The following is a 25,909-nucleotide window of genomic DNA, read 5'->3' as shown; positions in this document are numbered from 1 at the left end:
TTTATTATTTTTTATTTCCTATGGCTGTGAAATTAACCCAAATGGACTACACACTTTTCAGGGCCCAATTTATTTAGTGCCAGCCATCTTCAGGGGACAGGCAGACAGTAGCCAGACTCTTGGGATGGCATCTTCTGGCTGAGGCTGATGGCAGCTTGATTCCCAACTACCCTGGGCGTCTGCCACCAGGGGAGAAGCTGTATTGACTTCTGGCACGATGAGCAAAAGAAGTTAGATTTTCTTGGATGTGTCAACTCAAATATGCATTGAACCTGGCAGCTCCCCTGATTGCCCTCCCAGCTCCTCTGGAATAGGACTGCAGCTGCCGAAGGTGAGCGAGGGCTGGTCCTGCTCCAAGGGGCAGGAGAAGCACTTCACTTATTAACTTCTAAGGAAAGACAGAGCTGAAATCCATAAGTACATTAGTATGAATTATGAATTCACGTAAGTACAAAGTAACTGCACCTGCCAGCACAGCACCATGGGCTGCTGTAACCCAGGTAAATGACCATGACCACTCAAGCACGCTGAGACATTTTAAACATGATTATGAACAGAACTGTGGAGGCCCTAAGTCCTTTGTTTTCCTATTCTTTCCCCTGCTCACCCATCACTTGGACACCTGGGCCACCATTCCCTGATAGATTTCCTCCCTCCTATGAACATCTGGGTCTGACCTCACCACTGTTAACATGCAGGAACTACAGCTGCAGGTGGTTGTTATCTGACAGCATACTAGTTTAGGGTTTGCCATATCACATGTGTTTTCTGGTGGGGCTGTTAGGTTAAAGAGGGTTGTTCTTTTTAAAGGTTCAAATGTCTTGGTGCATTCAATACATCTCAGAGTCTTCCCTGGGTTAAACAGAGCATAGCGGGAGTGAGGGTTCAAAGCATGAAGTCTTCTGTATGCCACCACTTCAGAACCAGCAGAAGGGGAGGTTTCCCCACTGTCCAGCCAATGTGCTCCAAGCCTAAGCAGAAGAGGTCATGTAGAGAGGCGTGAAGGGAGCTCAGAACCGAGTAAGAAACCAGAGTGCTTGACTCCTAGTCCTGCCTTGTACCCACAAGGCCCCGCTCACGGGGTAGGGATCAGAACCTAAGGCAAATTAACCACCTTGGATCAGTAGATTCAGAGTACAACTTATTAGCTAGATTTTGGAAGACCACAGGGTTTTGTCATGGGATACTCTGCTTCAATGAACCACTCCAACACTGCATTGTGAAAATATCAGGCATGCAATGTGGGGTGGCTACGCACACCTCCTGAAAGGCCACCACACTCCAGGACAGAGGTCTGGGAGCCAAGGCAGGATTGTATCTCATGAATTTTGTGGAACCTCTAGGACAGGAACGAGCATAGTGAGGGGTAGGCCACCTGCGGGGATATGAAATTTCATAAGTGGGGGGCACAGCACGATCAGCTTGGGTCTCGGGCTCATCCAGCTCATTAAAAATGCTGCAGTGTTGTTATTTTTATGGCTGTGTATTTACAAACCCATCAATAAAGATTTTATATTCTCCACACTTATTTACTCTCATACGCGGAAAGTTTTTTTTTTTAATACGAACATAATCCAAACCGATGGAAATTTTGGTTAACGTAGACAGGTTGGGGGGGAGCCCTGCTAATTGAAGGGATGAAAAGTGGGGCCCAATATAAAAAGTTTGCTCACCCCTGCTCGAGGACAATGCTGTAGTCTTGGTGAATCACTGGGTACAGAAGCTAGTGTATCTCATTAGGATCTCACATACCCTCCTTTTGCAAATATTCCAAGCCATTAACAACACTGATTTCCAGGAACTGTGACTATACAATATTTCCAGCCTATGCCCTAGTGAGTTTCTGATCTCCATGCCAGAGCTAAGATGATACAGGCAGCGTCCTAGCGCACTGGTGACACTTGTCAGTTCCAAAAATCTAAAGCCAGTTGCCGTGTTTCCAGAGGAACTTTAACACACATCCGTCCCCCTGGTAATCAGAGGGCTGAAGACTCATTCCAGTTCGAGAGGTCTTGTCTAGGCACGTCCTGCTGCATTATCTTCCCCCTGACTGCAGCTTTCACAAACCTGTTTTAAGGATGAAATGGATTGTGCCTTCCACCCAAATCTTCTCATGGCTTTATAGTACTCTGCAGTTGTTCTCCTCCAGCCGGTTACCTTGCCTCCAACCCTTGCCTGACGCAGGGGGTGAAATACTGGGCTTGTGTGTACACGGCTGGAGATCAACCCGCTTTTGAAGTTTGATGTCACACGCCTGCTAAAGACTCATAAAATTGATGACTCTGGGGGCAGCAGTCGACCCCCTATACTCCTCCTCTCAGGAGGAGTAAGAGAGGGTGACGGGAGAAACGCTTCTCTTGACCTCCTGCAGAGAGGGCAGACCTTCCAGTCAACTGCAGATACGTCGAGTCTAGCTACGCAATCGCCCTAGTGAGAACTGCGTGTAAGGTCCAGGGTGGACCAAGTCTAAGAGACAAAGGCCATCTTGGCCAATTGCTGCATAGCCATGGGGAAAGGTAGAACTATTTCCCCTTTCACCCAACCCTGTTACAGCAGGAAACCCCAAGTGACAGCTGGCATTCTGCTTCCGTTCACTGTGGTTTTTATCAGTAATCTTCTGCAGAATCGAAAATGAAATCAAGCACAAAACAACCAGTGCAGAAGCCTTTCTGATGGGAGAGTGAACCTGGGTTAAAATGCTACCCAGGAGATGAAGGTGATGGTCTCAGTCAAGCTGCTAGGGCAGGGATGGGCACTCATTTTCACAGAGGGGCAACTCCATGACTTCTGGTACTGGTCACAGGCTGGTACTGGTTGCAGGCAGGCCCCCCGAGAGAGACAAGGAGAGTGAGTGTGAAAGAGAAACACTGTGCGTGAGACATTTTATGGCACAGATTGAGTGTATGCTGGAAAAGTGTCTGAGAGAAGCCACCCTCTGCCTCTTTCAGAGAAATCTGTCCTGCTCTGCACGCCTGAGGCACTTATCAGCCATGCTTCAGACCAGAGCAGCGCTGCTGCATCTCTCCCCGAGTGCTGCTCTGCAGGGATGGGGTTCGGGGGCAGGGGAACACCCTGACTTCAGCATTATCCTCTTCCCTCCGCTCTCTCCTCATCTGCACAGCTAGCAGAATCCTAGGAGCAGCTTGGCTGCAGGTGGCGTAAGGTGCGGGGAGGGGCAGCTGAACACACGCTGCTGGCTGTAAGTCTGCATGCTCTGCTAATTCCCTGGGCAGGCTGGAGAGAGTGCTAGGCAGGGATGTAAAAATCCTTCTTCCTTAGTTAACCAGTTAAATATTAGGTTTACTGGTTAGCCCATTAAATGGGTGGGTGGGGGGCTGGGAAAGAGTAGTGCACAGCAGCCTGGTCCCCCCCCCACCGCCAGCCACTGCTCCAGCCCCGCAGGGCCACTGCAGATGGGAGCTCCTCTGGTGTGCCCCTGCCTGCAGTGGGCCTGCTGGGCCGGAGCAACTCTCTTCCCCCATAACTCGTAAGCCTCATCTGTTTATGGAGGAGCTTACCTGCTCACGGGTTAAACATTAACCGCCCTAATGCTGGGCAGGCTGCACGCAGCCCCCGGGCCTCCTTTTGGGGAGGATACATATACATTGTGCAACCACCACCTGCACTGAAATGATTGCGCCGGGGAGACTGGACTGGCAAAGGACTTTGCAGCCCAGAATGAAGATGCAATGGGAGAGTGGCAAGGGGGCCTAAAACCAGAGGTGCTGCCAGAGGGTGGGCAGAGCCAGGAGAAGCAGATTGCACAGCTCCTTTTGTTCAATAGGTGGCCAGAGCATTATAGTTCCCGCACACAACTGTCAGGGGCTTAGGCCCATTAGGCTGCTCTCCAGAAGCTACATTAAAACACACCCCAGACGCACTGCTCAAAATGCAGGGCAAGCAGATCTCAGCTCAGGAACACTTTCCAAGTTCCAACAGGATTTAAGTTACTTTACTACCTATTAAAAGCTTCCTGCATTTAACATTTCACTTACTTTCTCCGTCTATAGCACCAGCCACTTGAGACTTGCAAATGCCATTCAGGCAGCCCCTGCCTCTCTTTCCCCTTCGCCCTCTCTGTATGGCTTCGCCACTTAGACTCCTACCTGTTTGGTCCAGGGACAGTCTCTCCGTACGGGTCTGTCCAGTGCCCAGTCTCACTAGGACAGGGGTGGCCAACACTGGCAACCTGCAGCTATGGAGCCACATGTGGCTCTTGAAGGAGCCATTTGCAGCTCTGGATGCTGCCGTGGCTGACTCCTCCTCCAGCTCCCTGCCCTGCCAAAATAATGGAACTCAGTTTAGTTGGTTTAGCAGCTGGCAGGGCAGTGGAAGGGATCCGGCCATTAAACCTATAAAATTGACTTCCATTATTTCGGCAGGGCAGGGCAGGGAGCCGCCCACCCTGCAGGTGGTGGGGTAGTAGGAGAGCTGGGGGTGTGGGGGGGAAACACGCAGCCATGCTAAGGCGGTGGTAATGACTGCCACAAAGGAGCAGCAGAGGGAAGCAGTGCAAAGCTTGTTGCTTGAGGTAGGTTAATCCAGGGGTTGGGACTGAGAAGGGTTAAGCCTGGGGATGGGGATGGGGGTGGGTTCGGCCCCCCAGAACATGTAACAATTGCCATGTGGCCCCCGCTGCAAAAAGGTTGCCACCCTTCCCCTAGGACCTGCCTCTCTGCACTACTGGCATATCAAACATATCAGCAACTTAAGCATCACCACAAACAATTGCTCCCACTGGGGAGATGGAGAAACAGAAGGAATTTGGCAGTTTGGTTTTCAGGAGAGAAATCACAAAGCCACTGAAACCAGAGCTCCCTCTAATTTTTTTCCATCCATGGGCAGAACAAATTTTGCTATATGCATGAAGGCATGTGCACCATCACTAGACACACAGGCTGCCCACAGTCTGTGGTGGTGCTGCTAATCAGCTGGGTGGCCCCTGAATCTCTCCTGGGCAGCCAACCAAGTGCTCAAACTGCACGGAACATTGACTGGAGTCCCTGGGAGTTGCAGGGGAGCAGGATCTTTGCAAACAGACTCTAAAGCCCAGACCCTTGAAAGCATTTAGCTGCCTATCTCCCACCGAAAGCAAAGCTATTTTGGCACTTAGCTTCCATTGACGAGCTGACCCTGTAATTTGTTCTAGGTCTCACAGAAAGTTTGTAGCAGAGCTGGGAACTGAATCCAGTCCCTGACACACCACTCTAGACTCTCATCACACTGCAGAGCCCATCATATCTGAAAGCCATGTCCTGTGTTTGAACCACTCCGCAGCATGCATCTCCTTATATAAACATTTGCTGTTACAAAGAGCATTCTGATTAAAGCAGGCACAAGGCAGCCTTCCTATCTGGAATTATGAAGAAGAGACATGGGTCAAAATGAACCAATTTGCTTAGGTTAACAGAAAACTGACAAAGTGCTCGGATCTCCCACTTCAGCTGCACGGAAAGAAGAAAGGAGAAAAGCTTCATCTTTATTTCCAGTACAGCAAACTGCATTATACAGAATTAAACAGCCCCAGTAGGCCAGCCACTGTCTCCTAGCGACTAGATATTTGCTCTCTCTTTAACCATCACGGAGAGCAGCCATCCCCAATGCACCATGGTGCTCCCAGTCCTGAGTTCTTCTGACTACCAGCAGCTTTTGGTCTTACAGTGCGGAAGACCTCTGCCCTTGCAGCACAACTTAGCTTAGCACTGCCAGAGCAGCCAAAACACTCAGGAGCCCTGTGGCACCTTAAAAACCCAACACCTTTATTAGGGCATAAACAGCAGTGGGCTGCAACTTACCTCATCAGATGCATGAAGTTAAAGCCTCAGGTGGCATGGAATTTTACATAGAGAACTCTGACATGTCTGTGCGTATAAATCCCTGCCAACCCCACCAGCCCACCAAAGCTCATATCCTAATGAATTTGTTACTCACTAAGGTGCCACGGGATTCCTCGTCATTTTGCTGACAAAGAGTAACACAGCTACTCCTCTGAAACTTGTCATTTCAGCCAAAATTGTCCAGTGATTCAAGACCTGGGTTTTTTTTTGGTGTCTAAGTGAAAATATCTTCCAAGAGGTCTGATCTCCAGAGGGCTGGGGGGTTGAGTATTGCTGAAAGAAGAATCCCTGGGAAATACCGCTTTTGAAAAATCTCAGCCACGGTGCCTAGTGGTTAGAAGAACCAGGAGGAAGAGATATGGGAGCTGCGTGCTGCATGCCCTTTAGCATGTCACTTAACCTCTTTGGGTTTTAAGTCAACTTGGGCCAGGTGCTTGGGAAGAAAGCAGATTTGATTAAAAAAATGCACTACATCAAGCCAGCCTCCCCTCTGCACCCTGAAAAACACCTGAATCGGGACCCCACTGTTACTTCTCTCATAAAGCTGAAGCCTGCCAAGGGGAAAACAGTATATTTAAAAAAAAAAAAACCCCTCCCCACCGCCACTTAACATTCAAAGGCATTCAGAATGCCCTCATTTTTGGTGCTGATTGACTATATTTTGTCAAAAATACTTTTGAGCTGGGGTTTCCCCACTTTTATGCCAGTTTTCTATCCATTCATTTACTATTTGTTAGAATTGCACATCACAAATCTTTCAAACACTAATACAGATGGAAAATAGCTTCCAAATAATACCTGTACAACCAAGAGGATGTCTCTGTATTTCCAAGTGCAATTGTGATTGGTATTATGGAGAAACCAAACAGACATTGCAGAGGGTCTAGCATTTGATTTCTGATCGCAGGCACTGTAGGAGCAGAAATTTGTCAGTGGGAAGAGAAGGGAAGAACAACTGCATGGCATTCATTGATGGATGACTGAGGCTGGTTAAAGAAAAGAGGAATAGGTTCAGAAAGCTGTTTTCCCAGACAGAAGAATAGTTGCAATGGCACAGAAGTAGAGGTAAGAAAAAAATCAGGATTCTCACAGGAATACAGACTTTTCCCTCCCACGAGCTCTTCCATCCCTGAAAGTTTAAAGAGTTACCTTGCATTTAATTAATCCACTTGCTGCCCAAGCCAAGAAAATTGCAGCTGCTCACTGAGCAGTTATCTAGATCTGCGGCAAGATCAACAAGGCAGAGAGACTTGATCCCGTATCTCTTCCTTTTGCATGTAACCAACAAGCACAAGCTTTGCCTTAATAACACCACTGCTTTTTGTCCAGCCTTTAATGCAAATAAGAGGGGTGGGATGGAATTGTTCAAGATGTGTTTCAGGGGGGCTGCTGAACCTCCCTTGTGTGTTTACAACTAGCCTCTGGTTTTATTGGTGGGCAAATATCCATTGGACCTCACTAGAAAGCTACAAGCAAACAAAGGAGGAAAGGGCATGACTCGATGCCTTCTCCTGGTCCCTTCTAGTAGTCTCAGTGTTTGACAATACACTGCTGATTCTCAGTCAGCAAGAGCCCTGGTCATTTCTATCAGATTAGAGGCCCCAGTGATACATATTTTGCTTTGAGTTAATTTTATTTTACAGCTACAAAAATTGATCTTCATAAACCATTTAGCATTTTGGGAATCCTTAACCAGATAAAAGCTGAGTGAGTCTATGCCAGACAAATTAGTATGTGAATGCATATATAGTCAAAAATTGATTATAAGACATCTAGATGGGAAGAATGAGAAACATTTCCTGTAGCTTTAAAGAAAGACCAGCTTGTGTTTCAGTGCTGTTTAACGATTCTCCATGCAACCAGTTCAGCTCCACACGGCTTGTTAAGGTGTTAGGAGACAGATGACATGTGCTACGTTCAGTAAAAACCTCTCAACTGATCTGAATGAGTCTCTTGTTTAAGTCAGGTGAAAGATAGAGTTAAGAGGCCACACGTAAACCAAACTCTAATGGCGTCTGCTCAGAAACTAGCAGTCGCTGAGGGGGCGGGGAGAGCGTTTGAGTGGGTACTGTGATCGCATACATGCTGGTAGGAGATAACACGCACAAACTGAGAACAGACAGAGAGACTAAAGAAGCTGGACTCTGGAAGAAGCCTGGAGTTCTGAGGATTTGAGTCAGGAGTGCAGGGTGAAAAGGTTCTCTTGCTCACAGCACCAAGAGCAAATTACCTGGTATCTGATCCCTCCTGTCTTCAGGGACACAGTACTTTGTACATTGGGGTGGGCAACATTGAGCCTACAGGCTGAAAGCGGTTTGCCAGGATTAGTCCTTGGCAGGCTGACAGATGATTTATTTACCCGCACACCTATGGGTACAGCCGCTCGCAACTCCCCGTGCTGTTGTTCAGCATTCCTGGCCCATGGGACTACAGGCAGTGGCGCACGCAAGGTTACTGCTTCTCACAGCTTCTATTGGCTCAGGATGGCGAGCTGCAGCCAATGGGAGCTGTGAGTGGCCATACCTGCAGACATGGGGGTAAGTAAACTGGCAGGCCTACGAGGGCTAACCCTGGTGAACCACATTCAGGCTGTGGGAAGCTCATTACCCTTCCCATTGTACATTATTTGTAAATTAAGCCACACCACACTATCACCTAATTCTGCTCCCAACTGGATTACTCCCAGGGCCACAAACTTTGACTGGCCACTCAGGTCAAAAAGGAGCAAACAGTAACACCTCTCCCTGGAAAGAGCAGGCTAGGCTTTGCCTTACAGTCTGCAAACACCTTGAAAAGTTCTGTTCATCCATTGTGGTAATCTTTCTTCTACGTGTTCTGCTGGGAACATTGCAGGGGCTAGTAGATTTAGATGTGTTGTATACGAACGCCTAAAATACATTTTGCTGGTTGTCAACTGGATTTTGGTCTCACTTGTTCACCAATGACTCTTCTGTATTTCACTTCCCTACATGGCTGCTCCATTCTTCTCCCAACTAGATCATTATCATTCCGAAAAAAAGGAACGCTAATTTCTGTCATTCTCAGTCACAAGCACTATTACTTTAGAGAGGGAGTTGACCTTAATTCTGTTTTCTTTGAATCAATGGTGAAACTCCCACTGACTTAAATAGGAGCATGGCTAGGTCAACTCAAGATGGCTTTGAAAATCTCATCCCTTCAATTTTTGTAGAAGTTTCAAAACCAGATCAGGCTTTAAGAAGAAAGCAAATAATTAAGACATAAATATGGTATGTGGCTCTTCACTGTGAAGGGTGCTCTGGTCTGGCAGGGAACCGAGGAGGAGATGACGCATGAACGATGCTGTAACTAATGTGTGCACCAAATACCTATTATGGGGAAAGACACCAAATTCTGTTCATTTCTAACCTAAATAAGAATTGAACTCAGGTCTTTCAAGGTCAAAGACAAATTGATGGCTTTAACCTTCCTATACAGTGAGTGACTGAATCAACTTGTGCTCCCATTTCCTCCCTACTCCTTCTCGAGCCCAACTCCACCACAGATGCCACAAAGTATCCAACTAACATTCCCATTGTCAGCAAGTTTATTTTCAGTTGGTGGGGGACAAGCTACAGTAGCAGTTGGTCTGCTAAAACATTTTCCTTCTAGTTGTTGTTACTGTTAAAAAGTGTTGAATGATATAAAATTAATCCTTTCACTGGGCTTACCAGGTTAAGCTGTTACAAGTTCTATAGTAACATAGTTAAACGACAGACAGACAGAAGGTAAGGTACAATACCCTTTGGTGTAACTGGTACAAAATAAGACACATATAAAAATGACAAAGGAAATTCTGCTATAAAGCCTCCCCATCAACTGGTAAACTTTTAAAAACAGATACTAATTAGAAAGCTAGATTTAAGATAGAGAGTGTTTCTAGGTTCCTTTGATCCATATGCTAAAGACAGATCAACTGCCTCTAATTTACAGGGAGATACATTTCAGGCCTATTTGACGAAACAGGGTGTAAACTGGCTCAGAATTCAGGCTATGTCTAGATTAGCCCATCTGTCAACAGAAGTTTTTGTTGGAAGTTATTTTCCAACAAACTTCCGTTGACAGTTTGCATCCAGACTGCCAAGCGGATTGCAAGAGCGAGCCGCTCTGTCAACAGAGCGCGGCTGGACTGCCTGGCTGCTCTGTCGGCAAAACGGCCAGCCGGAAGCACAGCAGACAGGGTTGTCTGATGACACGGAAGCTCTTGCTGTCGACAGAAGGCCCCCCGGAACCTTCAGACTGGCTTTTTGTCAACAGATTTGTTGACAGAGGCGTTCTTCCTCATGGTGAGCGGGGCACAGCTGTCACCAAAAGAGCTGTGTTCTGTCGATTTACTGTCAACAGAACACCCCTGGGAATCTGGATGCTCCGTGGGCTCTGTTGGCAAAACAAAACCCTCGAGTCTCGACATAGCCTAAGAGTATCTGTTTAAATTCCAGAGAGAAAAACTGCATATGCTCAAAATGGCATTTTACTCTTCTGTGTTTTCTCAAAGCTTATAGAGCCTCACAGTTGATTCAAAACCATTAACGTGCTCCAAGTCCTTTCCACAAACCATAAAACAAAGATTTGTTTTGACCTTGGTTATAATAATTTTAGGCAAACAACTATCAGAGGAGTAGCCGTGTGGTTGAGAATCTCTGCAGCATTTGTGAATATTGCTTTCAGGGTTTGTTATTCTGTAGCTATGATATGGGAAACTGCTGCACAACATATGCAATCTGGGCACAGAGTATAATCTTTAGTAGTTAGCATTATTCCACTGCATCAGTATAATGCCAGTTAAGAACCAGGTCAAAACACCAGTTACCACCTGATTTTGTTTACGAGTTTGTGACTTAAAGAGTTTAAAAACCATCTCATCGAAGGACAAGATTCATTTTTGAAAGATCTTCCATAAAAGTCTTTAAAATTTATTCTCGCTAAAGATTATAAAAGGTTAGTCAAAACTTTTTAATATGAACAATGTGGACAAAAACAGAAGTAGTTCTGGTTTTAAAGATTATAGCAATAATTACCACAATTGGGAAGGACTCCACCATGATGGCTATCACCAAGAGTTTGCACTTCTGCTAAGGATTCTCATTGAAAAGATTTGACTGCTTATGGGCATGTTACCTTTGCCAAGTGACATGCCGATTTTATAATCTGTTAGCGTTCCCCAGAAGGTACCGAATATAACTATTTACATTCAAAAAGATTTGTTTAAAGTATCTTCAGCATAGTGGAAATGCCCATAAATCAGTCAGTGGAAGCCTCTCTAACATAGGTGTAAGACAGCTTTGTTGATTTCTGGGTTCGTCCAGTCATTCCGGATGTCATCTAGGTGATTATCAAAATCCACAAGGGTTTCGTAGGATTTGCTGTCCAAGAGAGATGCAGCAATTCTCTGGGCTTCAGACCAGTCTTCACAATAATCACTAGAATGTAAAATAACTAGGAATTAATAGTCCTCAAAAGGAAAACAAGCAATCTCCATTGGCTCTTTCAATTAGAAAACAAGCCACCGTACTATGCAACAGAACTGTAGCTGAGGCGGCAAAATCTTGAGGGAGCTTTGTTTTTATAAGCTAAATGTTATCTCTCAACTTTACGAAAAACAAAAAACTTCCACGACATGGTCAATTACGACTAGTTTTCTACTTACACGGTCATTCTGTATATTATGTTGTTCAAGTGTAATAAGACAATTTTGCTCCTTTAAAGCAATTTATACAAAGAAACAGCTTTTGATCACAACCTCGATACAAATATATTACTCACAAATGTGGGTCTCTGCATCTCCATTTGTTCTCGTGATGCTCATACACATGAATGGCAGGTTCTATGCACTCCATCGTAAATTTATTGTTATCCACCTAACAGGCAACAGAAACAAATCACAGTCTTTCTTTCAAAATCCCAAAGAAAGAGATGGTATAAAAACGACACTGTGGTTTCAAACACAACAACATCATCTTCCAGTCACCTCCATTAATCCACTCACTGTTTCATGCTATGGCTGCTTCTGAAATGCCAATTTTTAAGTTCTCTAAAGTGGTTTCTTTTAACCCACTAACATTCCACTGTAGCCCATCACTGCTTTTGCCCAATTGAGAAGGTAAGCCATTATGTCATGAAAGGCTGTAGAAGACTATGCCTCCTTTACTCCCCCACCCAGAATGCAACAGATCTTTCCATGATCAAGGAGGGCCAGAAACAGGCTCCCTTGAGAACATAGCAACTGCTTTGCTGGCCAAAACAGATTGCTTGAATGCCCTGAGAGGGACTCCCCCCAGGCACTCTGAGGGCTCAGCAAGTTAGTCATCACGTTACTCGTAACAGAGCCAAGAAATGAGATTTAAATGCTCACTCCAATATTGTGATTATAATCATAAAAGAAATAAATGAAATTATATACCATTATGAGTGCTGGGTCATTAAAGCCCTCTGCAATCCTGGAGGCTACCTTTTCAGCGACCTGGTTTGGACTACAGAAGAAGGTCGAGTTAATTGTACTATATATTTCAGCTGAAACCAGTAGGAAATAAGAGCTGAGAAGAGACATGACAAAAAAAAAAAAAAAAAAAAAAAGCGTAGTAGCAAACAGGAATAAAGTATTAAGCCGACTGAAAGAATTTTATTAAAGCTACTGTTTCAAGGAAAATTTACAAGATACAAATTAAAAAGGAAGGCACTGTATATCCAGGGGCAAGCTCAGGTTATATCCGAAGGCTAAGAAAACACTAAAACATCTCTCTTTGGCATATGATCAAGATAAATCATGTCCACGGCTGGAACACAGTTAAGATATAGATTTTAATAAGGCTTTGGTTATAGTCACATACAACAGTCTCAAAAGCAAACCAGGAAAATGTGGTCTATATGAAATCACCATAAGGTGAATGGCATAACTGGCTGAAAGACTGTACTCAAAGAGAAGTTATCCATGGTTCACTAGCAAATTTTGAAGATGTATCTAATGGTGTCCCAAAGAGGTTAGTTTGGAATCTGGTTCTGTTTAATATTTTCATTAACAACTTGAATGTTAGATTAGAGAGAATGCTTTTAACATTTGCAGGTGGACAACAAGGTTGGAGGGAGTCAAAGCACTTGAGGCCAAAATTAGAATTCAAAATGACAATTTGGCAAGTTGGTCTAATTCTACAAGATTAAATTTAATAAAGATAAGTGAAGTAGTCTGCCATTAGGCAAGAAAAAAATCAAATACACAACTACAAAATGGGGAATAGCTGTCTAGATCATAATACTGCTGAAACAGTTGTGGGATTATCACACACTGAATATGAGTTAACAATGGGATGCAGGGGTGAAAGACGCTAACATTCTGGAGTGTGTTCATAGCAGTGTCCTATGTAAGGCAACAAAAGTAACCGCCCCATTCTATTTGACGCTGGTGAGGCCTCAGCTGGAGTACCGCGTCTGATTCTGGGTCCCACGCTTTAGGAAGAAGTGGGCAAACTGGACAATGTCCAGAGAATAACAGTAGAAGCAATACAAAGCTTTACAAAACCTAACCTATGAGTGGACATATTTAGAAAGAGTGGGTTCAGACCAGGAGGGGGGGAAAAATAGGACTAAGGTTGACCTGATACAATAACTCTTCAAATATGTTAAGGAGTGTTACCCTGAAGACATGGGTCAACTGTTCTCCATCTTCACCTAAGGCACAACGAAAAGTAATGGGCTTAATCTGCAGTAAGGCAGTTAATTAAGAAAAACTTTTCTAAAGATGAAGGTAGGTAAGCTCTGGAACAGGCTTACAAGGGAAGTCATGGAATCCCTGTCACTGGAGGTTTTTAACATCAGGTTAGACAAATACCTGTCAGGAATGGGCTGGACACACTTAGGCCTGCCTCAGAACACAGGGCTGGACTTGACTTCCAAAGATTCTTTCCAGACCTACGTTTCCATGATTTTTCTACAGTAAATGGTTATTCAGACTTCATGTAAATTCAACAGCTGGAATCTTCCAAAACCTTACATCAGATCAAGAATATCATGGCTATCTCCAGGGGCCTGGAAAAGGAGATTTCTAAACTTGCTTTCCAATCTACATCTAAAACTCATCCAATGCCCAGTTGCACTATTAAGCGAATGAAGTGGTATTTCTTTAACATGCTAATGGTGATAGCCACTGTGTGGGGCAAGTGTATTATCTTTGCAAACAAATTAGTAAGTTTAAAGTGAGTAAGTGCCTGCATATTGCCCAAGCACATCTAAAGCACATTCCTTGGAAGAGCTAAGTTATGTGCTCCTCATGTTTTCTTCAAGTCTTTAATGGATTTACTTTGTTCCAAATATTAAGTCAGGAGCAGTGATCCCTAAACTTTTATTATGTGGAAAACTTTTACTACAGATCCTCTTGCGTATCACCTTACCTTCATTCTCACTATTCTGAATGCACAATTTCTCTGCAGCAACTTGGCTCCATGAAATAAGTATTAAAATAACATTCAGATGACAAGTTCACTTTACTGGGATATTTGTGGCTACTTAGGCTGTGGAAGAATTTAACTGCTTTGCAGACTCGCTATTTTTCTTTTCTCTCTATTTAGAGATTTACATTCAGTAGTCTCAAATCTCCCCTCACTGCCTGCAGCAACTGCTGCTTTGTTCTCCTCAGGTCACTCTGCAGTTCAGTTCTGTTGTCCTTTGTGAGCCACTCCTTTAGTTTTGGTGGAGACAATCCAATCACAGGTGAATTTATCCAAAATAAAGCTGTGCTGGGTGCAAACAGGTGTGTGTCTCAGTTCAGTTGGTTGAAAATACCTCTGCAAGTCTTAAAGTGTCCCAGACTGTGTTGTTATCAGATGAATGCATCACATCTTTAACAGTGACAGATGCATCACCACCTGAGACAAACGGTTGTGCAGACCACCTTAATATCCTCCACAGACCACAGTAATATAGCTAGAGAGAAATAGCGTGTATACTGAAAAAACCAACAATATATGAACTGTGGTATTTTTTCAGCAATTTCCATCTTTACTGGGACTTTTGACTCTCTAAAAGGGTTAGGGACCAGTTACCCATTTGCATATGAAGAACTTAATAATGATAATATCTTTTATGTCCTGCTGGTCTTGTGCCAATGTGAAGGTCAACAGCAATGTCTCTAGCAAGCCATATGCTGAAGCACACATAGTATTAAAGTAAGGCAGAAGTAAATCTTCTCCCTCATTATAACTAGTAGATTTGAAAGAAAATCTGTTTACACCTAATTCATTATTGATCAAATGGTAAACCCTCAGCTCCCTGATACCTTCAGAGACATGAGAATTTTTATTTGGAGATAACCCTCAAGACTAGAAGAGATTTTGCATAAAAAAATGGCCTGAATAAATTAAAGTGTTTTACTTGGAACAAGATGTTAATATTGATTCAAAATGAAAAACATTTATGTCCTCCAATTAGCATTCCTACTGGATAAGATTAATGATTTAAACATGGGAAAAATATTCAATGTACCTGTATAAACTTAAAATATAGTCAATTATGATGGCTTTTAGTGGTTATTTAAGGAGCTGAATTAATGAGGGAAAAATCTAGAATTGCTCAGTTTTAAGATAAGGCATGCAGTTTCAGATTCGAGTGAGTGTGATTTTGAAGATTTCCCCCAAAATACCACATGATGAAATAAAGAGCCCTACGTAACACTGTATTGTGTGTCACTGTTGTAGAGCAAAATGGACAACAATCCATTGTGCCGCTACTTCATCTTAAAAAGCACAGTGTTTCTGATATGGCTGCAAATAAAATGCGTGGTGTATAGCGGGTTTCATTTTTATATTGGTATAACACAAACCTTCAATGTGTAGATTATACTAATGTATAAGCTACAATTCAAGAATCCCTCTCACACTGGCAAAGTATATCTCCAATAATAGGAATGTCCACCACCATGACTGCATACTCACTACTATTACTTGGGGCGGGGCGGGGCGGGGCGGAGCGGGGCGGGGGGGAATAGCCCAGTAGTTTGAGCACTGGCCTGCTAAACCCAGGGTTGTGAGCTCAATCCTTGAGCAGGCTGGGGCAAACAGATTAAAAAAAAAATCTGTCAGGAATGGTGCTTGGTCCTGCTAGGAGGACAGGAGACTGGATTCAATAACCTCCCGAGGTCCCTTCTGGCTCTATGAGATGTGTATTGCCATATACTCTATACATAGCAGTGTAGTTACAGTAATGAAAATTTCTCTGGTCTAGATGTGTACTAACTATGTCTTACCTACAAACTATTTACAGTGGACTTTTCTTTTAAAAAGCATTAACATGCAAGTTAAAATTCTAAAGTTAATTTATAGTGAGCACATTTCATGCAAAATTTACAAAAACAAGCATGAGTGAATTAGAAGCCTATATTCTGTTTTCAAAAGTGCATTAATTCCCACTGACTTAATGAGATTCAAATACCTAAATAACTGCTGACAATGTTCCAACTTAATAAAGAGTATTCTTGGGTCAAGTGCTGAGTAAGAAATTATGTCTATTCCCTACTTACATGGTGCACCATTGCAAGATAATTCCATGACTAAGCAGCAAAGAGCTTCATAAAAAAATTAAAGGGAATTAAGTAATTTGATAGGGATTAAGTCACCTCAAAATGAGTTCCAAAAGATCTACAGATTCATGTACAGATTCAAGTAAATACATCTGTGAATTCTGCTGATTTCCCTACTATCTGCCAGTTAAACTGATTAGCAAGCACTGAAACATCCAGCAATTCTGGAACATTTACATTGTAAGAGTACTTCTGGAAAAATGGAGGTTTGAGACCACATAAAAGACATTTCACAGATCACCAACAGCATTAATGAAACAAGGTGAAACCACATGACAGTTGTCAAAGTTAAACCACATTCACAGATTATGTGTGCAATTATTTTTGTTAGCATAGTACAAAATGCAGCACGAGTGAGTAAACAGGAGGAGATACTGCAACAACACACCTGGCATCTTTCACGCGCTCGTTAGCCTGATAATATCCAGCTATCACGTAACTATTCTCTTTGCACCAAGAATCAATCTGAAAGAGTAATTAAAACAATTATGAACCAAGAAATAAAATCACATACAGAAGCGATCAGAAAGTATACATCTTTCCTGAGGATAAAATGGTCATTGAAACCTTATAACATGTCAGCTTATTGCTAATGAAGTTAACCAAATGCTAACATTCTTAGCTCCAAACACAGGAAAAGACAAATACTAGGGGAAAAGATATATAAAAGTGCTGATGCAATTAAAGAACAAGAAGATATCTGAATTGTGACAGGCAATCTGAAACTCAAACAAAATAATTTTTTCTGAAGTGCCTTGAGTAACCACTGGCATTGAATTTTAGGTCTTTGCCTATATGCTGTTAAACTAAGACTATACCATGCTTCCTATTTTGGGATACATTTGTATCCTGAAATAGACACCCCACAGATAAACATGGTGCTCAAAACAGTCGGGCTATTTTGAGTGTGGCATTTCATTCCCGAAAACCACTTATTTTGATCTCTGGTGCAGTGTAGCCTGTCCCAGGTTCGGAAGAAGATGCCTCAAAATAACTTTCTGAATTTGCACAAAGCAAACTGTGTAACTTATTTCAAGCTAGAGCAACAGTGAGACTATCACCCCACTTTACAAGATAACTGCATCCATTTTGCTCAAAATAGTAAAATTCAGTGTTAAAATTATCAAACGTTTAATTTAAAAAGCAACTGATGCCTCCAAAACTGAAACATATGACAATTCTGACCGCTGTCTCATTCTTTGAACTGTTGCTAGAGAGACCTGCATTAATACAAGATTATTTTTCTTAATAGTTCACTTGTGAGGGTAGTTAAACACTGGAATGATTTACCGAGGGATGTTAAGTGGATTTTCCCATCACTTGAAATCTTTAAATCAAGATCAAATGCCTTCCTAAATATCTGCTGTAGCTCCACTACAAAAAACGCAGACTTGATGGAGGAATTAGTCAAATTCAATGGCCTGCATTGGACAGCAGGTTAAACTAGATCAGTGGTTCTCAGCCAGGGGTATGGTCAACCTCAAGCGTATGCAAAGGTCTTCTGGAGGGTATATCAGCTCATCTAGATATTTGCCCAGTCTTACAACAGGTTATATATAAAACAATAGTAACATACAAATTGAAATTTCATACAAACAATGACTAGTTTATACTTGTCTATGTAGTATACACTGAAATAAGTGCGATACTTATATTCCAAGGTATTTATTTTATAATTACATAGTAAAAAATGAGAAAGTAAGCTTTCAGTTTTCAGTAACAGAGAGAGTAAGCCGTGCTAGTCTATACACTACCAAAACAAAACGCAGTCAAGTAGCACTTTAAATACTAGCAAAATAGTTTATTAGGTGAGCTTTCGTGGGACAGACCCACTTCTTCAGACCACAGCCAGACCGGAACAGACTCAATATTTAAGACACAGAGAACCAAAAACAGTAAGCAAGGAGGACAAATCAGAAAAAGACAATCAAGGTGAGCAAATTATCTTCTTCTGATTTGTCCTCCTTGCTTACTGTTTTTGGTTCTCTGTGTCTTAAATATTGAGTCTGTTCCGGTCTGGCTGTGGTCTGAAGAAGTGGGTCTGTCCCACGAAAGCTCACCTAATAAACTATTTTGCTAGTCTTTCAAGTGCTACTTGACTGCTTTTTTCAGTTTTCAGTAACAGTATGCTGTGACGCTTTTGTATTTTAGGTCTGATTTTGCAAGCAAGTTGTTTTAAAGTTTAGTTGAACTTGGGGTACACAAGACAAATCAGACTCCTGAAAGGGTGGACAGCAATCTGCAAAGGTCAAGAGTCACTGGACTAGATGATCATAATGCTCCCTTGTTCTATAAAGAAGGCATCACATATGCACATGCAAAAATCTATGACATCTACACAGCTTTTTTGAGTGAAAGGAGACAAATTCAGTTCTGGTGTAAAGCAGAAAAAAACAGAAGGAAAACAATGGATATCAGCTCTGAGTTTGGTTCATTATTTCTGTTGTTTTGAAAATACGCATATACCATTCCTTTTGCTCATAATTAAGATTACCAGGCCAACATAATCCAGAAATCTGGTAGGCAGAGAATATAGCTAGTGCTTCCCTTCCAATTACTATGCAGTTAAAAACTCAAATAGATTGATTAAAATGGATTCTAAAGTGTATCTAATGTTGAACTCTGGCACGTTGCAAATCAAAACAATTTCATGTTTAGGGATTAATTACAGTATTAGCATGTCTGAGCAGAAAAAAAGCCATGTGAATAATCCCTTATCCACAGGGAATGACACGGCTTTAAATGTTTTAATAAAATGTCACCTTCTGGCATTAAAGCAGCCGTTGGCCCTTAACTGGAACAATTATAAACATTAGTTCAAGGTTTATGATTTCAATTTTAATTGTTAGTGGTCTAAAACTTTAGCACTGGAGCCAGCAACCCTGACACAAATTTACTTTAAAATGGAAACTGTCAGTTTAAAAATTCAGTTTGTCTGATATTTTTACTCTGTAGGTTAGCGTAAGCAACTTCAAACAAGTCTAGTTTTTAAGTTGTCTGTTTCCTTTTTAAAGTAAACTTGTACTCAGTGAATTTTTTTTCTTCTGTAACAAAGATTGCTAACTTTGAATTCAGCCGCAGTTTCGCTGGGCTGACGCTAGCACTTTTTATGAAATTTCACACTGTTGCAATACCACAAATGGTAACCCCATCTTCCACTGACATTTCCATCCCTCGTTTCTAACCCTGATGAGACCAGATCAATATGAGACAAGCGATAAAAATACCTTGCTCTCACATAGTGCTTTCCATCTGTAGATGTCGAAGTGCTGTAAAAGGTAAAGAGGCCAGCGGCCTGCCCAGTATACCCCAGGGGCAGATCCTCAGCTAGTCACAGCTCCACTTAAGTCAGCTTACCCTAGCCGAGAGTCTTCCTGCAGGGCTTCCAACATTGCTACCTGAAGAGGAGCTTCACCCACAGTAATGCAACAATGGAGGATTTTGAAAGATTTGCAAGTATATGAAAAGCTGAAGCATACAGGCAATGTCACTGATGCTCATGTACAACCAGTCAGTGGAAAGCAACAGCACTGCATCAGGGAAGAGGTTTATAAAAAGTGAAAATGTAGTTGTAAAACAACAACTGGCTGGGGGAGCAAAAGGCAGCATCTGAAACTTTTTGTAACAAATTTTTTAAGAACTACTTGATTTCCAATTCAAAACACATGTGCAAGTTAAGAATCATGCAACTTTATTGCGTCCAATCCTGTTGCTGAAAAAGCCTAGTTAAACACTGCAATTTTATCATTTAAAGCTGTTGTGCCCATAGAGACTACTGGCTCCATACGTGTTTCTTTCCCCACGTGTACTTTGAAACGGAGCTATGACATCAATTCAACTGCCTTTTTATATCAACAGGGTTTTTTTGGGCATTCCTTAAATACTCATTTTCAGAACTTTCTGAAAATGAACAAGTCTGGCACAGAAAACGTACCCGCTAAACTAAAAATTAGATTGGGAAGACATTAACTTGATTTGATGCCTATACACAACCCAGAAAACAACAGAAATTTTTGTTCACTGAGGGCCTGCGCCTAAAAATCCTCATTCACATAAGCAGTTCATTCACCTCAAGGGTAAAGCTTCTCACCCCAGAAAAGTTTATGGTAATAGGCTCTGAAAAATAAATACATTCCTCGTTAAATTCAAACAATGCTGCAAGAGTCTTTGGATAGCTATGTGTTTCTAAAAAAGAACATCAGCCTTAACTAACTGCATGACTGTCATTGACTTGCTTACTTAAGATGGCTCCTTAACTCAGGACTTCCCATGTATTAATATTACCACATTACATGCAAACGAGCCTCCATTTTAAAAACCACAGTACAGTTTCTCTCCATGCGCTGTTACACAAATCTCAAGTCTTTGTACAAATAGAGCAAGAGGCTTTGTGCTCTAAGTTTGTGTCACATTGACAAGTCCAACCCAGCTTCATGAGGTTGCAAAAGATTCACGTTAGGGCTTGCAAAAAATTGACTAACAATGGGAAAGTCAGAGATTTCATGTCTTTAGCTTTTAAAAATCTATAACTAGAGTATGAAAAAAGTGAAAAGTCAATAAATTCAGGATTTTCAGGAGTCCTAAGTTAAATAATGTACTAATAGTTCAATTTTTCAGCTGGGTAAGAAACAGCATATGAAGATTAAGATCCAACTCTTGTAATCAGCTTCCCATGGGGACCTGTTACAGGTCAGAGACCAATTTTGGATTTTAAAAAAAATTCTTCCATGACGAGGATGCCTTTTTACATAGTTGAATCGTCCTGTAATGGCATGGTCTCTCATTTTCCCCCAGATCTCCAAATGAAAAAAAAAAAAAAAAAAAAAGAAAGAGCAAAATGCTTGGCAGAGGAGTTCCCCAATGCACAGCATGGTTGCAAGATTGGGGCTTTAATCCATAACACTCTTAGGTGTTTTATTTCATTTTTAAAAAAAACCTTGGAAGCTACTTGCCCACACAGGGACCCCACTGAAGTCAGCTGTGCTCTGTGGGGATATAGCAGTACCTCTGCATGCCACACAGTGTGGAATCAGGATATAAGAAAACAAAGACACCCCCCTTAACAGCTTAGGATCTTAACTAGAAAAACAGTGCTTCTGACACAGGTCAAATACCGAAACACACATCACTGCACTTGGGAGAACTTGCACACTTTAAGCCAGTGGTTCCCAAACTTTTTATGCTGTACCTTCTCTTTTCCTTCTCTGCCCTCCCGACAACGTGAACTGCCCACACTGCCCCATGAGCTAGGGCCAAGAGCGGAGCTGGGTCTGGAGAAGGAGAGGACCAAAGGGGTTCATCTGCTGTCATAGCTTCTTCCACTTGCAGATCAGCAGAGCATAGAGACATGCTGCAGTGATGAACCTGCATCAGCACTGATGCACCACGGTATTTATAGACATAGCCTGAGGTATTTAAGGAGCAAGCTCTATGAAATGAGTACGTAACTATGCTTTAATCACTGAAAATGTGCTAACATACAAAAACTGTCACCTAGTTGAACTCATCAAGCCAGAGTGGGCCTTTCTCAAAAGACAACTACCCTTCATTTTGGTTACTGCTTTTTTGTTTTGACATCATTTTGTTTAAGCGCTGCTGTTTCAGCCTCCAGTAACTGGAAATTCTACAAACGTGTCCAGCCATTTTAAAAACTAAGAGACATCATTACCACCGGCTCAGTTTTCGTTTTTGGACACTTGAAGTTAAATATTTAAGGTCCAAATCAAGGAGCTTGGAGTGAGTGGACCCCTATACTCACACAAAACCCCACTGAACTCAGTGGCTTCTACATGGGGACTAGGATCCAACCTTTATGTATCAGCATGCAAGACAGGACAAAAATCTGTATTTAGGTACCTGAAAATCCATGTCTGGGCACCCATGTTTCAGAACTGAGCCTTATTTTGTTTCTTAAGCCAGGCCACACTTTTTGCTTGTCAACACTGTACACTTAATTTATGTGCACAGGACCAGTAAAATTTAACTCAATAAGCTATTACACAAATACTAGTCTTTGTACAAACAGAGCAAGAGGCTGTGGGCCCTTGATAAGATTTTTAAAGTTGACTAGCCTTATAATTGACAAGACCACATCTACATAAAGAAATTCACACAAATTTGACTACACTGGCATTTTACCAGATTATATCACAGTAACTGCAGTGGTGTAATCCCTAATTTGCACAAGTACACCGTATCAGCATTAGGGGTTTCTTCTAATGTAACTACACCTGAAGAATTATACCACTGGACGTTTTTGTAATGTAGAAATGTTCTGAATTACCCAGAGTGTCACAGCAAATTCACAGAAGATATAGGAAGAGGACCCTCATCTCCTGCAAATCCTGTTCTTTAACTACATCAAATTTTATATCTTTAGTTTCTGCGGCCCTGTATTGACCAAGAAAAACTGGTGCATTTACAGAAAGAAATACCTTTTTAATATCACATGATTAAACTAGAGCTCTCTGGTGTCAAGTATTTAAAGGCCTCAAAAAAGGACTAGCTATTCTTGATAGCCATATAAATATCCAAAGTTATAAGTCACTAGAATAGATTTAGGATGGTGTATTAAAACTTGTGTTTCAGGGGTTAAGCCAATTTTTGTTAGAGACCAGGATAATGCACAGGCCACGCTTGTATGAGCGGCTTTTCCTGGCAAAACCTCGGCTTTTACCAGAAAAAAACATGGAGAATCTACACAGCAAAGGCGCTTTGTTGACACTTTGTTGACAAAACCCAGCACATCCACCAGCAGCATTATACCTTTCCCCATTCAGGTACCACACTTCTCTCAACAGTGTTCTGTTGACAAAATAGCCATCTATTGCAGATGCACCAGGGCCCTGTTGTTGACAGACAGGGCTTCTGTACCTGGCAGCCCTGTTTGCTGAGCTTCTGGTCAGCCATTCTGTCAGAGGGAGCTGGGCAGTCTGGCTGCTTTCTGTTGACAGAGTGGCTTGCTCTTTCGCTCTGCTTTTGTGTGTAAATGTAATCTGCCGACAGAAGTTTTGCTGGGAAATCCCTTTCAACGGTGACTTCTGTCAACAGAGGATTCTTGTGTAGATGTAGCCATAACGTGGAGAGCAGACTACCCCAAATGTACGTATTGTGAGGTTCTCATTCTTCCCTCTGCAGCATCTGTGGCTGGCTACTGTCAAACAGCACAGGGACCAGATGAACCTTGGATCTGATCCAGTTTGGCAATTCCTGTGACCTATGTGTAATCATCAGAATCAATTAGAAGCACAGATCAGGTCACAGCACACCACAACAGCTGAAAAACCTGCTGAAACACTAACATATCTTCATTAATACAGTGATCGACACTAGACCACAATACATCTTTCAAGACCTCTGGGTCCCACACATTCCCATCAAAACATGTGGTGTACCTCATATAGTGCATTAAATGCTGCAACAAGTATGTGGGTGAAATGAGTCGACCACTGCACTATCAAACAAATTCATACAGAAAAACAATAGAAGATAAAAACAACCCCATCACCTCTGTACGAATACATGTCACAAACCAAACACTCTGCATCTGACCTCTCATTTTGCATCCTGAAAGGAATTTTACACAAAAAAAAAAACTTCAAGAGACGAGACTGGGGGCTTAAATTCATAACTCTGACAGACACTAAGAATAATGGACTGAACAAAGACACAAACCCAACCTACAAACCCAGACTAACCCACTCCCTATCACACTAGCCACTTCACCTTGAAGGGTTCCTTGTGATTTATATCAACTATTTATGCAGTATTTATTTATTTCCCCTTGTACTTAGCTGTGACACTCTGGGTATATTTACACAGTAAAGAAAAAATACAGCTAACTAGTGCCAGCCAAATCAGATGGTGGCGCTGATTCATTGCTGTGTACACTTCTAGGCTTGGGCTGGAACACTGCATGTTTATATTTGGTATGCAGACATACCCTAAGAGTACAGTAAGCAGATGTGAAGAGTGACATGTAACCATGAAAGCTTGTCTCTCACCAACAAAATGGGGTCCTATAAAAGATATTACCTCATCTACCTTGTCTCAAAAAAATGAAAAAAAGAACACATTTGCAGTATACAGTGTACACAATGTTTAACTCCTGTTTACAACATGACCAGCTAAAACAATTTAAAAGGTGTTACCTGCAATTAGGAAATAGAACTTATCTACATAGAAAAGTTATACCAGTAAAACCAAAGGCATGAACTTAAAGTAATCTAGCTATATTTCGATAACCCACTGCATGCCTTTTTGATTTAGTTTCTATTACTTTGGAAGGAGTACATTAGAATAAATATGGCCGCTTGGGGAATTATGCTGTTATAATTATACTGCTATCACTGTTAGCTTCCTCTTGTAGATGCTCTACATTAACAGCAGAGAAGCTGTATTTCTTAGCTGAGGCAGTTTTCACAGTGAAAACTAGTGCAGTGTGCAGAAACTGTCTGCATGTAAACCTACTTTCCTACACCTCACTCTACAAGCCCTTTCACAAGGCAGAACTTGCATCTCTCTCAACCCTTATATTCATCTCAGAACGTCTCTCTGTCTCTGCAATAAGGTTCAGAGAGGCAGCCTAGTTAGGTAGCAACTTCAAAAACAACAAGAAGTCCTACAGTACTTTATAGACTAACAGATATTTTGGAGCATAAGCTTCCATGGACAAAGGCCTGCTCGGTCAGAGGCATCTGATGAAACGGGTCTTTGCCCGCGAAAGCTTATGCTCCAAAATGCGTTCGTCTATAAAGTGCCACAGGACTTCTGGTTGCAATAAAGTTGTCTCTGTCTTTGTGGACACGTACATGCCACCCTTCCCCCTTTCAGCTTTGCCGGGGAGCGTCTTTCCACGCCCGGGCTCTCTCCCTGACCACTGATCTGACACGCGATCACGGGGTGGAGCAACTGAAACGGGTGCCTCAGTTTCCCCGCCGGTCTAACACCCCCGGGGAGCCGTGAGGGCGCTGACGATGGGCTCAGTGCTACTCTCGCGCCTTACCAGGGTCAGCGCCACCTCCAGCATGGGGGCCAGAGCCAGGGTGCCGTGGAAGAGGGGGATGCAGTCCACGAAGAGGGTGTGGGGCTGCGGGTCCCTGCGGGAGGCGTGCGGCTGCTTCTCGGCCACCAGCAGCCCGTTGACGGCGCAGTGCGGGTACTTGGCTCCGTGCAGCACCATCTTGCAGTAGGCCTGAGTGGTCAGCTTCATCCTGGGGAGCCCGGCGCCCTGCTCCGCCCGCCTCCCCTGCGCTCCCCTCACGGCGCGGCGGGGGCCACCATAGGCGGCCAAGCGGGGAGGGGACGCCGGGGACTTCCCCGCCGGGCTGCGCGAGGCTTCGTGAGGCCCCCGGGACGCCGGCTGCCACCTAAGCCCCCGCCGCACGCGACGCCCTCGCGCTGCCGCCAAGCGCGCCGTCGTAAAGCGCCGTGGCGGCGCGGGCAAGAGTGGGAATCCGCCCACGTCCCAGCGTGCACCGCGGCGCGGCGC

The 25,909-nt window shown here is 42.9% G+C and overlaps 1 protein-coding gene across 1 annotated transcript; it reads right to left on the bottom strand.

Moving 5' to 3' along the window:
- Positions 1-10,784: 10,784 nt before the first annotated feature.
- EMC8 (ER membrane protein complex subunit 8) lies at positions 10,785-25,851 on the bottom strand. The gene is made up of 5 exons (XM_075009100.1): positions 25,424-25,851; positions 16,808-16,884; positions 12,256-12,325; positions 11,619-11,713; positions 10,785-11,275 (listed from the first exon to the last, which is right to left on the bottom strand). Exons 1-5 carry the CDS (start codon positions 25,628-25,630, stop codon positions 11,116-11,118), a joined length of 609 nt encoding a protein of 202 aa, XP_074865201.1. The 5' UTR covers positions 25,631-25,851; the 3' UTR covers positions 10,785-11,115.
- Between the last annotated feature and the right edge of the window lie 58 nt (positions 25,852-25,909).

This window comes from Carettochelys insculpta, chromosome 14 (genome assembly GCF_033958435.1).
Source record: "Carettochelys insculpta isolate YL-2023 chromosome 14, ASM3395843v1, whole genome shotgun sequence".
Classification (NCBI taxonomy): Eukaryota; Metazoa; Chordata; order Testudines; family Carettochelyidae; genus Carettochelys; species Carettochelys insculpta.
This window is presented reverse-complemented; position numbering and strand designations above follow the sequence as displayed.

What these genes read in the sequence shown, in the direction of transcription:
- EMC8 (XM_075009100.1), bottom strand. Translation starts at nt 25,630, where the DNA reads ATGAAGCTGACCACTCAGGCCTACTGCAAGATGGTGCTGCACGGAGCC. An exon ending in GAGCGCGTGAAAGATGCCAG is followed by an intron (nt 12,326 to 16,807) that starts GTGTGTTGTTGC and finishes CTTCTTCTGTAG; the next exon opens with TCCAAACCAGGTCGCTGAAA. An exon ending in AGATGCAGAGACCCACATTT is followed by an intron (nt 11,276 to 11,618) that starts GTGAGTAATATA and finishes TTTACATTCTAG; the next exon opens with TGATTATTGTGAAGACTGGT.